Source organism: Oreochromis aureus, linkage group 16 (assembly GCF_013358895.1).
Source record: "Oreochromis aureus strain Israel breed Guangdong linkage group 16, ZZ_aureus, whole genome shotgun sequence".
NCBI classification, from domain to species: Eukaryota; Metazoa; Chordata; class Actinopteri; order Cichliformes; family Cichlidae; genus Oreochromis; species Oreochromis aureus.
In genome coordinates, this window is record NC_052957.1 from 18,492,467 (window position 1) to 18,512,772 (window position 20,306).

Sequence of the window (20,306 nt, forward strand, 5' to 3'; positions counted from 1 at the left end):
TTGTAGTCTTTCTGTACCTGGAGGGAAAAAGGTTATTGTTTTTTTCTTCTATACCTGTCTGTGTAGGAGTGGTGGGAGACCCGTCCTCTTCTCTCACGTCATCAGGGGAACTACTAGTTTTAGTGGCAGGATGTGCTTCCTCATCTGTCTCTTGTTCTGAGTCTGAAACAAACAATAAAAAGTTTAAAAACTACACTAGTCTGGTCTGCTTTGGATGTTTTCAGGGACATCAAACTCATTTTACATCATGGGCCATATGCAGGCCACTTTGATCTTAAGTGTGCCAGACCAGTGAAACTCCATTTTCTGTCAGTGTAAAGAAGTTCAACTACACATTTAAAATTCCTGATATTTTCATGTAAGAAAAAAGAAGTGCAATTTAGTTCATTGATGGTGTTTCTGCACCTGTCTGAGCAGAACTTGTTGGTAGCTCTCCTTTTTCTCTCATGCCATCTGATTTCTTTTCTTCTTTTTCCTTTTCAGTTTCCTCTATAGTTTTTTCAGTGTCCTGATCTGAGATTACATCTTGCTTTTGTTCTTCAGCAGGTGGCTTGTGCGGTATGATCTGGGTCGAACTTTCATCAGCAGACTTTGCTTCTTCATCCTCCATTTTCTCTGATTCTGAAAAAAATGTAAAAAAAAAAAAAAAAGAATTTAAGAGTACCACTGGTTCAAAAAATACATTTAAAAAGAATATAAATACATTCATAAAAGTGCATGAGTCTGTTTAAAAATAGCAGAAAATCTAATGATTTGGCGAGTGTACTGGTTTAAACTGAACCTGTCTTACTCTACTAATGTTTAAAAATGTGTCAAGAAAGCATTCGCCAAGAAAGGATGGACAGTATTAGAATAAGAAATAAATGTAACTGAAAGAAAAGCACTTTTTCAAATGTGACATGTGCTTGTACAAATAGTTCTGACTATTGAAACTAAGCAATGTAAATTTTGTTATTAAAGCAAGACCACTGGTTCAAAAATTGTTTTTTTTTATTGTGAAATAAAAATGTTGCTGTTGTACTTTTTGCATCAGGAAAACAGAATGGAGGGCTAAATTTTCTTGGGCTTATCTTTGTCGTTTTCTAAATCTGACACAAAACAAACAAAAAAATTTCTTTACAAAATTAAACCATATGGAAGCTACATTGGGGTTGGACGTTAGTAGCTAGTAGTATTGTTAAGTTCATTTGGTTAGCGGCTTAGTTTATGTATAAAAATACTTCAATTAATTTAATGAACTGATTATTATTTAAATTCACTTTTGGAGAAAAAAAGATAAAGATTCAAACTGAAAGCAAAATGTTGTAAGCTAAAAAAAGTTATTAATTAAAATAGGAATTTGTAGTAAGTGAACAGATCATACATGAAGGCGACTCCTAAAAGAGTAGCTGAAAGAAGAAGATTAATTAAGGAAACCACTCATTTGCCATAGTTATCCCAAACATCTGAGGATTACTGTCTTTCACTAGTCTGATCAATAACAGCCAGGTCCACAAGTCCCTGATTTTTCAGAGGCTCAAAGTACCTGGAAAACTTACTGACAAGCAGTTTCATGGCCAGGTGAGGTCAGTTTGCTATTGCATGACACAGATACAAGCTCTGGAATTGATTCTAAGCCTTGAATTTGTATTTGGTTTCGTTTCATTGAAACTCTCAATATGAGGCTTAAAGAGATGATGATGATGATGATGCAAGTGATAGAGGCCACAATTAAGCTAAAATACCAAAGCAAATCTATCTGAAAGTCAACAAACATTTTTAGGAATCATCAAATCAATGATCTTAAAATGTAGACATGCGCTGGTGAGCTCACCAACACCTAAACATCTGTAAGACTACGGCAGACAGTTCAAGTGATTCTTCCTGGCACTGTACTCAATTGAGCACCTGGTGTTGCTCAATTTGGTGTAAATTCTTATTTTGAGAGTAAAAGTAGTTTTTCCAAGCCCGAGCAATATGCAACACTATTTTAACAGGTTAAATACATAAACTGACAACAAATATGATACCTGGATGATAGAATTTACATAAATTTCCTATAAGATTATTAAAATACACAAAATCAAAATATATATACATAAGTAATAACTCAGGCAATGTAATGTAATATAATAAGGTAAAAGAAAAAGACATTCATTTGGCAAATGATCCCTAAAAACTGAATTATGTTATTACACATTCAGAAATGAGTCAGAAAAATTCATGTGCAAAGTTATTCTGAATCTAACTGGCATAGTTTAATTTTCAAACCTGGTCCTTTAGAAGTAATCTGTGTTTGCAGATCAGGCTGTGTGGCCTCAGTACGTTCTTCCAATTGACTACTCTTGACTTTCTTATCCAGTTGTCCTTTATCGTTTAAAAAAGAAGGATTTCTTGTGACCACATGAGGTCCATCTTTGTTTTTCTAAATTGGAAAAACAAAAGAATGAAACAAAGATAAGAATTTCGTTCTGGAGATTAAAGAACATAAAACCTGGATTGGGATTCAGAAACAATTTTTAACAAGGACTGCTGAAAACTTAGTTTGGTTTTTAACTTATTTTATTCATGTAAATGCTTGTTTTCATGTTATAAATTGGTTACTATTTAATATAACTTTGAAGAAAAAAAAAGCTGTGACGTACCAACAAATTAAAATTAGTGACAGTTTCAAGTAAAAGCAATAGCCATTAATGAAAATGTGTTGATGTCACAGGTGTTAATTAAATAAACAATGCATTTGCTAAAAGTTTATCTGTTTAAAGTATTTGAGGATGATTTTATTTCAGTGGTTTTTAATTAGTGTAAGAGGAAAAACAAAGATTATCTGCTTGTTGCTTTTCTCAATTTCCTTAATTTTATCCTTAACTGTAAGAAATGAATTGCAAAGAGAAAAATACACTTGTAGCAACATTAAACCATCCATCAGTGATTATAAATAGCATCACTATGTATAAAATGGCTGTAAGTTAATAGGCAGTTGATAGAATAATTATTAATACTTATATTATAGTTAACAGAATACTTTATCGAATCCACTCAATTTAAATCAAACGTCTGCACTTCAGTCATATATTAGCTTTGAAATTCACTGTGGTGGTGTACAGAGGCATTGCTAACATGTGTTTGTTTTTAACGTGTAATCCTTTACATGTTTGCCATCATAACTTTTCATCGCTAATGAGAACCAAACAAAAGCTTAGGTTGATAGTCACAGGGTTATTTTTTCATTTTAAACTGCAGTATAGACGCGAGAGTTTTTTTCGCTTTTTTTACCTACATGAAAGACGAGAGTGATGAGAGCAGTGGTGAGAATCTACATGACTCAAAAACCTTTAAAGGCCACAACCAAAAGTGAAGACCAAGCCACAGTGAATACCAGTTTGCTAAGGAACACAACAGAGACCCAAAAGAAGGCAGTGAGCACATCCCAGTCCCATCCAGGCAGCATGGGCCTCAGAGAGCCAGACGTAGGGGATGCAGGAGGACCCCTGTCCTGAACCATGGAGGCCAGCTAGCCAGGGCATAAAAGAGAGGACCAAAGGGGGAAGGAGAGGACCCCACAGATCTGCACCCACACTGAACCACAGGAACCAACATGGGGAAGGGAAGGCACAGCACCCAGACAAGGAGCTGAAAATGCAGCTTTACAAGTTTATACAAAGTTCATTTTAACAGTCACCAAATGCTGTTTCTGTGTGTGAATGTTAGATAAAAAGCACTTACACAGAAACAGCAGACTAAAAACTGCTTGTGTAAATTTGTTAATAAGCTAAGTTGTGTAACGAGCTTTGAGTGCTCAGATAGAGTAGAAAAGCCCTATAGAAGTTTCCTTCTTCCATTCCCCATTTAGTAGAAGGAAACTACCAGTATTAAATAATTGAAACCAGGTGCCAAAACTGCAGTTCCTTAAACTGCCAGTCGAGGTGACTTCAAATACAAGTCAGTCCCCACACACACTGATATTAAAATGCTGACCTTTGCACCAGAACTAAACATGTGCACAAGATGGTGCACTAAACAGTCTGGATCTTTATAACAATTAGCTTAAACTTTTATAAGTTAATGAATAATGCATATGTGGCTGCTTTAAGTAAGAAGGAGGTGATTATGCTTATTTTTTTATTTAGGACTAATTAGCAAACATATGACCGTAAAATGTACATGTACAAATATATATGCTCATGTTTCAAAAGATGAAGTTCAAAAGCTCATCTGGCTTTGTCTTGCTTACTGTTTATTCCTGTGACTATTCTAAATCTAGCTAACATGGTATAATTTCAAACCTGGCTTTTCAGAAGCAGGGGATGATTGAAGATTCGACTCTGTAGCTCCACTGTGTTCTTTCAAATTACCACACTCAGACACTTTGTCTTCTCTGAGTGGATTAATATGAGTTTGTACTTTTCTGATTTTAATAAAAATTTCTCAGTGGTGCGAGTAAAAAAAAAAAAAAAAAGTCTCCGCAACTCTGAAAGCCTCCGTGTGGTCAAGAACAAACACACATTGTGCCTCTTTCGTGGTCTAAACCAATCAGAGATAGCCAGGGGCGGGACTTCTCTGATTGGCCGTGGTCCAGATATTCCTGTAGTCCTTCGTGTGTACGTTTGAAAGTGCAGGTGAATAGAGAGAGGTGAGTAGCTTGAATAAAGTGATTTCGATTCATTAAATCCTGAATCGACTTTTAAATATAAATGTATTTTGCCAAAACGCCAGAATCTCAGGTTAAAGCTCACAAAACTATTTCAACAACCACCAAACAGCTAAAACAGTAAATGAGAGCAGGTAAACAGAAGTGGATGTAGCTGTGGGTAATAAGAAAAGATGAAAAGAACTATTGATAACTTTTTTGTTAAGTTAAGGCCTGATCCGTCTGAAATTCATAGCCAGTGCTCTGACATGGAGCCATCTATCTTTGAACGCTGAAAAAGCACAGTGTATCCAGAAAACACATTATATGCTACGATAAATGCACTGGCCAAGTGTCCCTCTCCCCACTACCTTTCAGCAGCAGCAAACAGGTCGTCAGAGGAGGCCGAGATGATGATTAAGTTTAACATTGTCTACAATATTGCCAAAGAGTGCCAAAGCACTTTAAACACAAGCACTTTTTCAGTAACATTTTTCTTGTAGAACTGTGCTCCAAATAAATAACTTTGTGATGACAAGATTGTGTGTTAATCATTTACAAATCAATATTGTCTGTATGGACAGCAATTTTCCCCCAAAAAGTCCACATGTAAACCTGCGGTGTTAAGCGATATGGTTGAAAAATTTGGGTGAGACTAACTTTTGTGCTGGCACGCCTAAGAAAAAAGTAAGGTGCACCAGTACAACCGTGGCAGAAAGTTAGCCTAGAGCCCTGCATCTTGACTGTTTGATTTAACTTTCACTGTGGTGGTATGCAGAGGCAAAAATTGCAAAATAACATCTCACTGGCCACAAAAAATCTTATGGACTTGAGTGTGAAATAATTTTTTGTTTCTTCATACTATTTGTTGATGATTTAATACAAATACTGTCTGATGTCATTTTCTAAAATGTACAGTTTATTTACTCTGTTCAATCCTATTAAATCCTGTTTAATCCTATTAAAGAGCTCATTTTATATTTTCTATGCTTCACTGGATTTAATGTCAAGAAATTCATGTTTGTCTGCCTCTTCTATGCTGCTGTCCCTCTGTCTGTCTGTCTGTCTGGTGATTTACATTCTGTCCTGATCTTTTGTATGAGGGACTGCATGTATAATTTCAGAGGAGTATTGAAAGGTATTGGTGTTGAATAGTTTTGACATTATGGCGCTCCAGGGCTACAGACAACTATATAAAGGCAGTTTCCCTTTTCTGTGTCTTCCTGGACATATACACCATCCTATTCACTGTTATCTTTAGATACATGGTTGCTGATTATTTTCAAGAACTCATTTTCAAACTGTGACATTTTCTACTTTCTGTAATAGGAAAAACCAAAAAGTAGGTTATTGGTGTGGTTTCTGCACCTGTTTTTTCAGGAATGGTCGGTGGTTCTTTCTTCATGTCATCTGATTCATTTTCTTCTTTTTTTCTTCTTTCTTCTTTTTTTTCTCCAGTTACCTCATCTGAGTTGAGATCTTCCCCAACAACAACTGTCTTGTTGAGCAAAGGTAAACTTGGCTGGTTAGTAGAAGCACCATGAGCATTAGCATTAGGATACTCCGGTGCAGTTACAAATTTATCTTCCTCCGACTCTGAAACAAATGAAAAAAAAAAAGTTTAAAAACTGGATTGGTCTGTTAAAAGATGGCAATAGGATTAAATAAAATAAATTTGGAAGGTAACTTGGTTTATTCTAAACCAGCCTTTATCCAATAAGGTCTAAAATGGGTCAAGAAAATAATGAAGCCATTTCCAAATAAATATATTAAAATAAACCAAGTAAAGCAATTGTTAAAAACATTTTCCCATCTAAACTAGGAAACGCTATCGTAATCATCAAAGGATAATGACTGATTCAATGAGAAACAAAATCTTTTCGATGCTGGTAAGTATTTCAAATTCTTTTTTGATAACAAAAAGACCTCCAGTGTCAACCAAACAATATACAAGTTATTTTATCGAGACAAATATATAAACTGACAAAAATATGATACAGCGATAATATCAACGTTTTCGATATAATAACTGAAAATACACAAAGGAATTTCTGAAGCATTAAATTCTTAGTGTGATTAAAACCTTTTTTTTTCCTGTGACAAATCTTATTATCTTATGTACTGTTATTTTTAGAAACTTTAAAATTTGCTCATAACTTTTCTGGTATCTTTTTCAACAAGTGATTCTTCGTATAGCAGGGAGAAATACACGTTATTACTACTATTTTCTGAAGTTATCTGTACCTCCTTGTTCAATTTTTTTAACAATCTTCTCTACTGTAAGGAATGAATTACAAACAGAAAAATTAGTCTACTGCAATATCATACCACTAAACAATGATTATAAATAACAAATATTTTTGAAAAACTAATCTTGAAAACCTCTCATTCTTATGTGGCTTTCAGCATTAGGAGGCATTAAGATGGCTTAGACTAATAAACTTGAGATTTTAGGTTACGATTAGCTGTACTCCAGGTGCATCAGCTGCATATTTAGTAAGTGTCTTATTATAGCTGCCATTTTTTTCAGAATTGTTCCATTTAACTGTGACCTGCTTGTTTATCATACTGCAATGAAGTACCTAACACAAAATTATGTATTTAATAAGGTGACAAACTGAAAAACTGAACTTAGCAGGGGAGAAAAGTGTATATATGTGAACTGAGACATCAACAGCAAGATTGTTAAAACTGCAGGATCCCCACACTCAGAACATTGACATGTACAGCAAGCATGCTACAGCTAACTAAGCTGAGGAATTTTGATAGTCTGCAACTGTTACAGTGTTACTAATTACTAGTTTGGTAGATATGCCATTTCCTGAAAATATTTTAAATAAAAGTTAATCACTAATAAAGAGTAAGACCAAGTCATGACCATACACATTAAGACCATACACTTCTGTTGAAGTTTTACTTTTTATACTATTTCTAATTCTACTTTTAAAAATATTTTTTAATTAACTTTCTTTTAATCATTCAGCTGAAGCAAAGAATACATTTAGTGAACCAAAAAGACAACACACACACACACACACACACACACACACACACACACACACTGAGAGCTTCTTCACTGCTATTAAAACCCCTGACAACCTATTGTCTTTAATATAAGATTTTGCCTTTGTTACAGCATTTAAGAACACTTTCTAAATCTAATAGCAACAGTAAAAAAAAACTAGTAGACAAGTCTGCTTACAGCCTAAAATAGGTGTATAAAACATTCAAAATCAGAGAACTGGAACAACAGTGAGGAACCTTTACCTTTACTTTCTCTAGTGCCCAGGTCCAACTCGTTGTGTTTTTCATCATTGTGATCAAAATTGTGATTCTTTACAATTTCTGCCAAATGGCGAAGCGGTTGGGAAGAGGGTATTGTTTCTTCTCTTTGAAGAAGAGGCTCTGATGGTTGATCAGATGCATGATTAGATGTATAATTTGAATGAGATGAACATTTTTTAAAAAGTAACTTACTGATAAGAAAGAAATGCATCCCAGAATAAAGACATTTTGTGTAAAATGTTAATTAACAATTAACACAAAACCAAAATTAAAAAGGAAAAATAATAATTTTCTTCCTAGGTAATGTCTTTATTTTTATCTCAACGATACTAATATAATAATCAGATGATTATCCACGTTGGTCTAGTTATAGAAAGGTTCATTGATCATTTCTTCATTATTGAGGATACTTATAAAAAGAAAAAAATTAACCTTTTTGTTTTTATCGGAGTTAGTTCATGTATGTGTGGTATTAATAAATTCCTCTGAAATCATTGATAATAGTTGATATTAAAATGATAAGAAGTTTTAGGCCTTTGTCTGTTTGTTGCTCAGAACACCACTGCACAATACTGCTTAACTGCCCCACGTCAATGAATTATATAACTAATCATTAAATTAATGATATCAAACATATTTTTCACTTTCAGAGTTAAAAAAAAAAAGACACAAGATCAGACATTTTTCCTTACTACTATGTGGCTGTTGTTCCACGTCTGTTTTCTCCTCTTTTGCAAAATATGCTGGAATCAAGAAAGAAGAGAAATAATAACAAATAAGGAATGTGATTTCTTTCTTAAGGCACACTATGAAGATTATAGTCACTAAAACGTGGAGCTTTTCAACAATACTCCACATAAAAACAATTTTAAACATCCAATTAGTATTATGACCTTCAAACAAAACAAAAAAAATAACATCGGTCCAGGAGAATGTATTATAACTATCAAGTCAAGTCTGTTAACCTCAGGTTACACACAGGTTACACAGTATATTCTCTGAATCTAACATATATCCTGTGTATCACTTGGTTTTCTGCATGTCATCATAATTTTTGGATGCATTTCAAGTTTTAATTTCTTAAATTGTTCTGGTTTTTATGTACCTTTATGCTTTAGTGTACAGAACACTGCACCCAAAACACACAAGAGTATTACTATCCCGCCAATAACCAGTCCAGTAATCAGTCCAGCTGAGGCTCCAACTGCACAGAAACACAGAAATCCAAATAGAACAACTTCCATAACAGTCAAACACATTTCCAATGCAGTTATATTTCCATAAAACCAGAGATTTTAGACAACATGAACTCTGCAGTCTCCCTTATCAAAGACCAAATGGATATGTATATGAATTTTTAAAAATGCAATTAATAGAATGTGTTTTTTCCACTAATATAATCGATAACACAGTAGGATGTGCCCTCTGCACATCATTGTCCAGGTTTATTGTTATTTATATTACAGTAAAGTTAACAGAAAACTGCATTCTTTGAGTCACAGTTACTATCAGTGCAGTAGTGTAGGTGTTGTTTCATAATTAAACCAGTGGCCTTTGGTGCGATGAACCCTAGAAGGGTCGTAACACACTGATAAAAACAGTTTGTATAAAATGGTTTCTGAAAATAATCCGGTTAAATGCCCAATTCCATCACATTAATTATAAGCATATAGTGAAGCTAATGGTTTTTGTAAAATCTTACCAGGGTAGCAATCCTTTGCAGTGAATGTAGCTATTTCTCTGGACAATTGGTTGCTCACAGTACAGTTGTATACTTTATCATCATGTTCTGTTCCTAGGGGTATCGTTAATATCTGGCCAGGCTGAACTTTTCCAGGTTGACTCCACTCGTAGTTTAAGGACTGCGATGTGTTTGTAGAGCACATCAGTGTGGCTTCACTTCCTGATTTGTCAGAGCTGCTGCCATCGCTCATGTGGCAGGTTACAGTGGGCTTGGTTACTCTGTCTATATGAATACATAAATAAAAATACCAAAAAGGAAATCTAAAATTAAAATATAAAAAAAATAAATATTCCCATAATATATATTACATGGACTTGCAATTACATTAGTGTATCAATACAACCATCTGAGGTGTCATCATGTCATTATCGATTATTATCATTATCAAATCAGCCCTGTGTTAAAGATATAAACTCATCTAACAAATTATGATGAGTGCTTTGGTGTGTTGGGGTGAATGAGACTTGTAATAGAAATTAGAAGTACTACTCCATTTATGATTATCATATATTTGTTTGGCTAGAACATGATTTCATATCTGATACTGTTACACAAACACAAGCCCACAGATATGTGAGCAATTTCACTTTAATGCACAATTATAAACCATGCTTTTCTAATGATCAGTGTTCTGCATTAAATATCAACTGTAATTACAAAGAGATCCAATATTTTGTAGCTGCATAACATGCAGTTATTCTGTAATGAAAGTACATTATGGATGGATTTCAGTCAATGTATACAGTATTTATTATAATAGATTGAAGTTAGCATGGAAACACATAAGCATACAGTTACAGAATATGGATGTCACTGTTAGTTGTTAAAAATGTAGAGTAAAAAGAACTTACCCAGGACCTTCAATTCAAAGTTAAGACGAGTTACAACACCTTTCTTTCCTGCATCCAGTTCATATTGTCCACTGTCACTATGTGTCAGGTGGTTGATTTCCAGGTCTGCAGAGCTCCAGTCAAGAGTGATCCTCTTTTGAAATGGGTTGTATTCAGTTTGCTCATTGCCATTAAATTGTACCAGTTTATTCCCATTATGTTTCCACAGAATGTCATCAGGGGGGTCTCTGAAATCTGTCCTGAAGGTGACTGTCTCACCCAGGAGTCCATATTGTGTTGATTGAACAGCAACTAGACACAGAAAACAGAAAAGTGAAGAAAGACTCAAAATACAAATAATTTAGACTATTATGAGCAGTACAGGCATGGTGACAGCTCAGTGTCAAGACTTCAGCAATATATGCCAAGATGCTAGTACAGTGTAGTACAATTTTATATGATTTTATATGATGCATATATAATTTAATCTCATTGTATTAGTTGAAATATTTTATTTAATACCTTTCAATGAAACGTTTTTAAATAGTACTTACTAGAAATATCAGTCAATGCTGACGTTCTAAAGATAAATTATTAAAAGAGTTAAACAAGATTTTTTTATAATATGATTAAAGAAAAGTCATCATATAAACTTTACAAAGTTTGCATGCTGAGTCTAAACATTTTACAGTGAAAAGTAGCTAAAAGACAGATGTAAGCACATGTTATGGGCTATGAGGATAAATGAAACCAGACAAAACCACCAGATAAGAACATGTTTCTATAATGGAAGATCAAAAAGATTTTACTTCAGAAATCAGTAATATTATAAAGACTAACTCTGGAATGCTTAATGTCTAATATAGTCTAATGTTTCTTAAATGAAAGAAATGAGGCTGAATGAGCTTTCATATGTGAGACTGAAAATTAAAATCCTGATCAAAAACAATACCAAGGTTCTGGACTGATCTAAAGACTGACATCCGTAGAGAAGCTATCAGGGTCAAACACAAAACCTCTGTTTTTTCAGGATTGAGATGCAGGAAATCTAATGACATCCAATTTGAAATAGCAGTGAAGCATTCATTGAGACTACTGATGTTATTAGGCTTTACACAGAAGTGGTTTGTATCTAAGGAGTTCTCTGAATATTTTCAATCAATCAATCAATCAATCAATCAATCAATCAATCAATCAATCCAATCAATCAATCCCTATAATAAACATAATAAACACTAAGAAGTATCCCTTTCTATTTCCACAGTGATGAATGTATTGGTGTATTTTCCACTTAAGAAGGTCAGAAACAAACAAGTTTGTTGTTTTTTAAAAAAATGGAGTTTAATACATAGTAACCAGCAGTGGGGGAAAAAAGCAAATTCTAGCTACAAAAATCACAGTCACTCTACAGACGTCTGCTACCCCTATGCACAAAATATTTCATACCTGCAGACTAGTCAAGCTTAAAAACTCACCTGGGCAGGAGATAAATATTTAAAACACCAGTAGGAAATAGCAGCCATACCTGAGTCTCGCCTTTCTCAATAAGTTTAGATCACGGGCGTTGAATACTTAATAGCGCATACAGCAATCAAATGAACAAATCAGTGTGCACATAATCTGCATAAATTATACAGATTGTATACAGATTGCATACAAATTAAACGTTTAAACGTTTTGGCTTTAGTGCCAGGCTGCTTTTACAACTTGAAAGCAGCTGGCCTTTGTTTTTATCCATTAATACGCATATATACCTACACATTAATGTAAGCAACATTCCTGTGAAGCTTGTTTTTCACGATATAAACTGATTATGTTAAACTGTAAACTACCATAATTTACAATTTACAAGTTGGTGAGAAAATACGAAGTCCTTGTGGCACACCTTGTTTAACCCTGGTGTCCTCAGTTGGGCCTGTGTTACAAAGTTTGGTCACCTTTTGCACTAGTACACATACACACAGAAAAGTATCAAACATATCAAGTTCCGGCTATTCAAACTTACCTGCCAAGGAGGTAAGGATCCAAAAGGCGAGGAAATAACGATAAATCATTTCTAAACCGTCTGAAAAGGCAGTTACGTCACCGGTGTCCCTTATTGGGATACTTTCACTTTCTTCTCCCAGCTAAATCAGTTTCTTCTTATCGAATACGTCTGTGTTGGCCCACAGCCTACCAATCTCTTCACAGCACCTGCATCTAAACCGAAACCTGCAGTTGGACTGGCTGCCAAGTCCCATACAAACAAGCAGGTACAGAGTAAAGGTAAGACAAGCACCACCCCCTCTAAATGTTTCCGGTGCCGGCACGACAACGGCGACAGTGAAAGGCAGGTGTTTCTTTAGCGGGACCCACTAAAGAAACACCAGGAAATAAATACAGCAAATAGTTCGTCTTTAAAAATATATGTCTTTGATTGTTTTCGTGCCTCAACAGTCGCATTGTATTTTTCGTTTTGTTTTTTAATAAGGTAACTAAAAAATCATAATAATGTGAACACTGTCAGTATTTCGTCTTTAAAACTGTATTTATTTGATCGTTGGTGATAGAGCCTATATTACTAGTTTGTCGAAAAGCGAAAAACCCAAAACACTACAACAGTTAATCGCACACAATTCGCTAATCGCCAGTTCATCTTGCAACCTGGTGTCTCTTCATTTCCCGACTTTCACAAAAAGTGTGGAACTCTTAATAACGCTTAGCTACTTTTCACCACTTGATGGCAGCGATCACAAGGAAACGGATTAGAGGTTCAGTTTGACATGTCAGTTTATTTGTTAATACGCAGGTAACCTGTGTTGCGTTCAAATACCATTGCATTTAATAAAGCAACATTAACGTGTAGAGTTCAGACTTAGTTTGCTAATTAAAAACATAAAAGAAAAAAATCCAAAAGTTAAATGAGTTGCTTTTGAATTGCTCTTTCTTTCATTTGCAACTTTAAATTTCTTTGGCGGTGAATAAGAAACTTATAAGATAATGATTTAGCAAATGTTTCATTTTTGTATTTGTGTTTGTAGACTTATTGTGACCTGTTGTGATGTTGTAATCCACACTTTTCTGAGAAAGCTTAACTACAAACTCAATGTTTGCTAAAAACATAATAGTGATTAATTTGTTACAAAACAGTAACAAAGATAAAGTAAACATTGTAATGCATGCAGAAAAAAACATTTTTCTTATCTTTGAACATGTTTTTACTGTTCATGCACAATCCTACAACCACTCTTAGCACCAAAATAAGTCCTGTTCACAGACGCCTGTGTCACTGGCTCTCTGAGGCAGGTGTTATTCTGTGTATATGTGTGTAGGACTTCATGAGGGTCACACTGCCATGGTGCGAGACTCCCATTGGTAAAACGCACTCCTCTGTCAAAACCCCTCGGGCGACATCCCAGCACATCACTGTGGAGATGACTTGGTTTTTGTTATCTCTTCCTCCAGTGATGAAAAGTTTGTTGTTACAGGCAGCGATGGCACAGCTTGCTCTCTCCCCCAGACGAGTCACAAGGGTCCAGGAATCAGATAGAGGAGAGTAGCAGTACATGGCATGCATGGCACCGCCTGAGACCACAAAGAGAATTGGACAGATTTCAAATCAATATACCATATCAGTACCCATAATCATAACAAAAGTCTAAAAAATATATTAAATATATTAAAACTAAAAGCAGTTTTGATCAAAAAAAGCTCATGTGAATGTTTGTGCAATATTCTAAAAGTTACGTATAAATACCATTAACATTAACTGGGTAAATGTACTTAGTGACATTTAAACACTGACACCTTACCAACTACATAGATGCAGTTCTTGAAAGTAACAGCATTAGTGCATTTAGTTTCAATGGGTATGGGTGCTTTCAGTTCCCAGCTGCCTGTCCCTGGCTCCCAGCACTGGACCTTATCAGTGGCCAGCTTTCCATTCGGCCCACCACCAATCACATAGATCCATCTGTCAAAGCTTGCAGCAGCAAATGAGCTCACACCTACTGCAAGAGGTGTCACCTGCAGTAAATAAGAGGCGTATATAAGTATGTCCGAATCAAAACAGTAAGGCAATTTAAAAAGCTAAAAGATGTAAACAAAAGACGCTAACTTAAAAAAGATGTTAGCTGCAAGTGATGATAGGACACCACAGGCAGGTGAGAGTCCAAAACTGAAAGCTTTACTTTCAGGCTGGAGATCACACATAAGTCAGTTATTGAGGTAAATAAAATAGGAATGCAACAGGCATAGGATCAAAAATTCAATGGGATGGAATTTCTGAACAGGAAAAGAAAACACACAGAATACAAATGCAGATGATAGCAGGAACTCTCAAAAGTAACATAAGTAACTTATGTAACACATGAGGTATAGTAAAACCTAAGTTCTAAAAAATCTGGGCCACTATGTAAATTGTAAATAAAAAACACATTGCAATGATTTACAAATAGCACAAACCCATATTTTAATGTTTAAACTGAGAGATTTTAAGATTTTGTCAAAAAATATTTGTTTATTTTGAGTTTGAGCAACAGTTATCTAAAAAGTCCACAAATGCTGTAAAATGTAAATCTGAAAGAAAATTTTGCAACAAAATGGAAAATAGAAGAGACAAATTCCAATTTGAAATTCTTTTAGAACATATGGGTGCTGTGACCTCTGACTTATCAGCACTCTGTTCAAAAGCCTTCGTCTCTGATGGTATGGTGGGGGCAATAGTGGCTGTGGAAATGGCAGCTTACAGAGATTGACACATGTTTTAGAGCAAAGTATGTTCCCTTCCAGATAGCCTTTTTTTCACAGAAATTCTTGCATATTTCAGCAAGACAATTCTAAACTGCAGCCTACAGCAGCATGGCTTCACAGTAGAAGAGTCAGTGTGCTGAAGTGGCCTGAATGCAGTCCAGACCTTTCAGCAACTGCAAACATTTGTCGCATTATGAAACAAAAAATACGACAAAGAAGACCCTACACTGTTTAGTAGCTTTAACCCTCTATCAGACAAGAGTGGAGGAAAACATTTCTTCCTTAAAAGTCCCAAAGGAACTGGTGTCCTCAGTTTCCAGACATTTACAGACTGATGTTAAAAATCTCCTGTCCCAAGTTAAAATAATAACAATAATGGATTGCAAATCTCCAATTCCCCATTCACACAACGGTGGAACTTTCGTAGCCACAGCTGCCCTGGGGCAGACTGAAAAGCATGCGCCATTGGCCTTGGCCATCACCAGTAGGCGGAAGGTGAAGTGTCTTGCCCAAGGTGAAACCGAGACTGCCCAAAACCAGCAACTTTCCGGTTACAAGTTCTTGAAACATGCGGCCCTTGAAAATATGTTGCTTTTGTCGATGCCCTTCTTAAAATCTTACATGTTCTAAGTTTAAACATGTGATATGTTTTCCGTGTTCTGTTGTGAATAAAACATGTTATTATGAGAGTTGCAAATCATCAAATTTTGTTTTTATTTACATTTTCCACACCTTCCCAACTTTTGGGGAATTGGAGTTGTATATACTGAACTAGATTAAAGAAGAATATATTAGATGAGGAATAGCTCATTGAAGGAGGTGGTGCAGAAAACTGGGAGCAACACCCAGAACACCCAGAGTGCATGAAAAAAACAAGACTGTCAAAATAAAACAGATTTGAAAACATGAATTAAAATTAAATGCTTTTAAAATGCATTAAAATGCTCCATAGAATAGAAGTTGTTGGTAATTCCCTTTTGCTTACTTTTTATTAGTCACTACAAACAATACCCTTCACATATACACAGTTCTAGTTAATATGAAAATTTTGCCACTTTGAGAAACTGTGTTTACCTGCATCCAGCGATTATGAAAAGGATCATAGGCCTCAACACTAGAAAGCCTCTGAACTCCATCAAATCCTCCCAGTGCGTACACTTTCCCACAATGAACTGCCATCTTGTGCCTCCAGCGCCCAGTCGACAGAGGCTCAATTTGGATCCACTTGTCCAGGGCACCATTGTATTTCCAAACATCATGCTGTGTCTCCTTACCTCCTACAGCAATGATACCATTAGAGAAAACTGTAATTATCTGTACAAATAATGCTTTCATTCCAAAATACCGACATATCGACCCGTCTTTAGTAATAACTGTGTTGGGACTCTGCACTAAGTTATCATGCTGTTTAAAGATGTAGAAATCCTGCGTGCTAGTCATAGCATTTACAGTCTGCATGTTCCACTTAACTAGAACTGTCAGTTCCTGCGTTGGGAAACACCTAAAACCACAGCAACTGTTAGTGCAGAAATAATGTCACGACTTCCTGTTGTTTTGTTTTGTTCATACTATAAATTCCTAAATTCTCATTACATTTGAATACCAGTGAAGTGCACACTTCACGGGTAATAACAACAAGGAGCAATCATCAGAACAATTTCACAAGTGAAGCCTTTCTATGAAAAAAAGAATATGTTCACTCACCAGATATGTATACTTCATTGTGGAAAGTGATACAAGCAAATTCCACCCATTTTCTATTTTGGGACTCGTCCTCTAATTCTGTCAATGGCATCCTGGCGACCTCCAGTCGGCTGCGTCTGAGAGGGTCCAAACACGTGACAGTGGAAATGAAGCGTTCGTCTTTGGTGCAGCCTCCAATGATCAAGAATACTTCTGACAGAAAGTGCTGCACACGTGGTTTGGTTCGTTCTGAGACCACCTGTAAAAAAGGTCAAACATATATGAAACTTGAACATGAGACAAACAATTATTAACAACAATAAACACAATATGCCCATCGGTTTATACTGACCTCCCTGCCAGAGAGATGATAAATGCGGGCCTCTTGCAACAAAGGAAAAGCTTCGCTGCACCGTCGTATCAGCTCATCTGACTCCACTTTCTCAACAAAGTATGCTGGCTCCAGCAGCGGCAATCGTACGTGCGTAAGCAACCTGGCCAGTAAGGGATAGCGTTCATCCTGCCGGGCTCTCACCCAGTGCATGAGTGCTTCAAAAACACACTCCTCACACTTCACATCCAGGTCATCCCTCTGCAGGACAGTCTCCAGAGATTCCACTGGCAGCTCCAGGAAGTCCTGCTGCTGGACCACTTGAGAGAATTGAGTAGTAATATAGTCCTGAGCTCTGGAGCGCAGGGCTGACAGGGCATGTCTGTCAGCCAGATTTAGGATGCCAATACAGGTGTCTAGCTGCATAGACTTGCTGAGAAAGCTAGAGCACGCATCTACCACACGCAGGAACTAAAGAGACAAAAAGAATAAAGGCATGGGTTAAAGCTATTTGTAGCTGATTAAGCTGATCCAAATTGGCAATTACGGCTATAGTTGAATTTTAAGGGCTTAGAATTTTCTTGTTGGTAAACTGGCTGTAAATCAATTCTGTCCCAGTGCACTTCCATTGCAAGCGATAGGGAACTTTTTCTGCAAAAAAATGCCTTCTAAAGTATAACACAGTCAATAATTTGTATGCAGTGAGTCCTCAGACGTCTGTGAGCATCAGACCAAACAACTGTTTTCTTATTTGCAGCAAGAAAACAATCCATCAGTGGACAGTAATAGAATTTTGGACTAAAGAGGCCCACAGTTTTCCCCGGTACCCACTTTGCTTATCTAATTGCCTTAGCCTGAATTTATATAAGCTTTTGAAAACCTGCATTTGAATTTCAACAGAATCACTGTGGAAATTTTTATCTATTACTTGCAGCAAAAGCATTTACAAAGCTCTCTCACAAAGCCAGTATAAAATGAGATACCTGATTAGCTTTTTTTAAGGATATAAAATAAAATAAAATTTAGCCTCATATGATAATCTTAGCCCTAACTCTTAATGTGATCTTAACCTTGCTTCTTAGTTACGCTGAAAATCCAGCAAGAGTGCCTTAAGTAATTATCATCAAAATTTAACACCCAAAGTGTTTTTGCAAAAATAGAAGCACACAAACACAAACACCTGCCTTCTGTGCAGTGTGGCACAGCTGTGTAGTTAATTTAAGCCCTTATGGAAAAATGATCCTGAGTGTAAACAACTGACCAACTTTCACTTCCCTCTTAGCAAAACCAATTTCTCATCCAATCACATGTTTGTTCCCTTTATGCAAGGAAAAAACTGAAGTAAGAAGCTGATAGCAGTTTCAAAAATTGAATTACAGTTCCACATCACAACACCAAATCCATCATCCCAATTAGAAATAAGTGGTTTGCTTTCTGCTGCTAATTCAGCACGAGGCGTCACCATTCCTTTGATGGCCTATTTGTTCCAACTGACTTTACATGCAGGTGGTTAAAATGTAACAGATATAAAAAAGATCGTATAAACCGACAGTGTTGATGGTTTAAAAATTAGGTGAAAGAGATCGTATGCTGCCAAAAACCTTTTTCAAGTTAAACTTGACTGAAACAAACTTTCAGTCAGATTAATTATAAACTTTATGGTTGATTTATTTTATGGACTTAAATTCAAGCTGTGCTGCCTTTATGTGAAAAACATGTTAAGGTCAAATTTCTTTGTAAAAAATGGTTCACTTGGTCTTTAAAGTCTAAATTCACCCCTCAAAGATTTGTAGAACTTTTTTGCCTCTGCTGTTTGATTTCACTACATCTTTACATTTGGTGTTAAAAAGTGTCAATGACCTGGCAAAAAAAAACAACAAAAAAAACAACTTGATGTTGCATACAATGATTTTGCAAAACAAACCCTGATTGAGCAACAAAGATCAGTTAAGCTGCTTTACCTGAAACTGACTGGCAGCCTCGAGTATTCTCTGGACATTCGAGTGTGTGAGGAGAGCTCGGCTGGTGTAGGTATACTCCAAGAGACAGTGCATTGTCCCGCTGTCCAACCCTTTCATTTCCACACGTTCCTCATGACTCTCCTTGAGACCGCTGCAAAACATTGCCCTGTAGAGACCAGCCATAATTTGTGAGTAAAACAAGTAGGCCCGAGATCACGACACACTTAAGACCACATGATGATTTACCTGAAGTAGTGACTTGCAGCCGCCAGAATCGCTCTATGGCAAGCAAAGTCATGACCCTGAACGCGCAGTGTCACATCAGTCAATTCTCTGTTCACTCGTAGGTTTTCCATCCCTTTCTGGAGCTCCATGGGCAGACCCCCATCTTCCCAACGTAACTCACTTGGTCCTGTTACATTCCCTTTCTCCTCGTTCACGCTGGACTCCTCAGCGAGAAGCGGCAAAGGACAGTCTGTAGTCCTCTCCAGTGAGTCACTCATCTTTCACACCAGCAGAGCTTCAAAACTCCCTTTCTGCAGAAGAGCAGCATACAGCCACCTTCAGAAACACCTGCACACGTAGCCTACATAGAAAGTGCACAAGCATTTGTGGTTTACGCTTGCAGCAGTTCTTTTGCTTTGAGAAGTGGATTTGTGTTTTTTCCTGTCTTCTTCATACTTCCTATTCCTGTTCTGTAAGGGACATGCGTATGCATAACACTTCCCCTTCGTCTTCAGCTGAGTAAATTTCTCTCTAAGCTAGACAGTTTTTTGCCTTTCTTTGTTTTTTTTATCACAGACAATGATGGCAGGTCTCTTCGATGAAAAAGATGACTGCAAAAAAAAAAGAAAAAAGAAAAAGACGTCTGCTCAGCAGCTTAACCTAGTTGGGATAAAAGTATTTAATCTCAAACATAAGCGTAACGCTCCTGTGAACTCCTCATCTTGAGTTTTCTTGCATCGCGCCATCACACTGGCGCCGTAAGTCCAAGTTTAACTAGAGGGCTACCTTTCTATATCTAAACCAGCAGGTTGTATCACGGTGGGAAACATGAAAGATGACGTGCTTGTCTTCCCATACATGAGAAAGTCCCTCAAACCCCTAGAGGCATTCATTCACGACCATTTTG

The 20,306-nt window shown here is 36.3% G+C and overlaps 2 protein-coding genes across 6 annotated transcripts in view; both read right to left on the bottom strand.

The window, feature by feature from the left end:
* The window catches only part of LOC120433593 (microtubule-associated protein futsch-like), a 33,916-nt gene extending 21,269 nt beyond the window's left edge, over window positions 1–12,647 (bottom strand). For 4 of the 5 annotated variants that reach the window (XR_005608646.1, XM_039600065.1, XM_039600064.1 and 1 more), the window contains exons 1-11: window positions 12,474–12,647; window positions 10,490–10,780; window positions 9,597–9,860; window positions 9,000–9,098; window positions 8,587–8,637; window positions 7,877–8,014; window positions 5,978–6,205; window positions 4,536–4,537; window positions 2,251–2,404; window positions 406–621; window positions 55–162 (exon numbers count right to left, since the gene is read on the bottom strand). Coding sequence is in view for 4 of the 5 variants with exons in the window: in XM_039600065.1 (XP_039455999.1) it covers window positions 55–162; window positions 406–621; window positions 2,251–2,404; window positions 4,536–4,537; window positions 5,978–6,205; window positions 7,877–8,014; window positions 8,587–8,637; window positions 9,000–9,098; window positions 9,597–9,860; window positions 10,490–10,780; window positions 12,474–12,522 (1,600 nt within the window). In the remaining variant the exon portion in view is untranslated. The remainder of the gene's footprint in view (window positions 1–54; window positions 163–405; window positions 622–2,250; window positions 2,405–4,535; window positions 4,538–5,977; window positions 6,206–7,876; window positions 8,015–8,586; window positions 8,638–8,999; window positions 9,099–9,596; window positions 9,861–10,489; window positions 10,781–12,473) is intronic. The other variant, XM_039600063.1, reaches the window with a different exon arrangement.
* Window positions 12,648–13,038: 391 nt separating this feature from the next.
* On the bottom strand, window positions 13,039–19,865 carry klhl6 (kelch-like family member 6). Its single transcript, XM_031738619.2, has 7 exons — window positions 19,421–19,865; window positions 19,175–19,340; window positions 17,235–17,684; window positions 16,904–17,141; window positions 16,274–16,476; window positions 14,260–14,473; window positions 13,039–14,032 (listed from the first exon to the last, which is right to left on the bottom strand). Exons 1-7 carry the CDS (start codon window positions 19,675–19,677, stop codon window positions 13,734–13,736), a joined length of 1,827 nt encoding a protein of 608 aa, XP_031594479.2. The 5' UTR covers window positions 19,678–19,865; the 3' UTR covers window positions 13,039–13,733.
* Window positions 19,866–20,306: the final 441 nt, after the last annotated feature.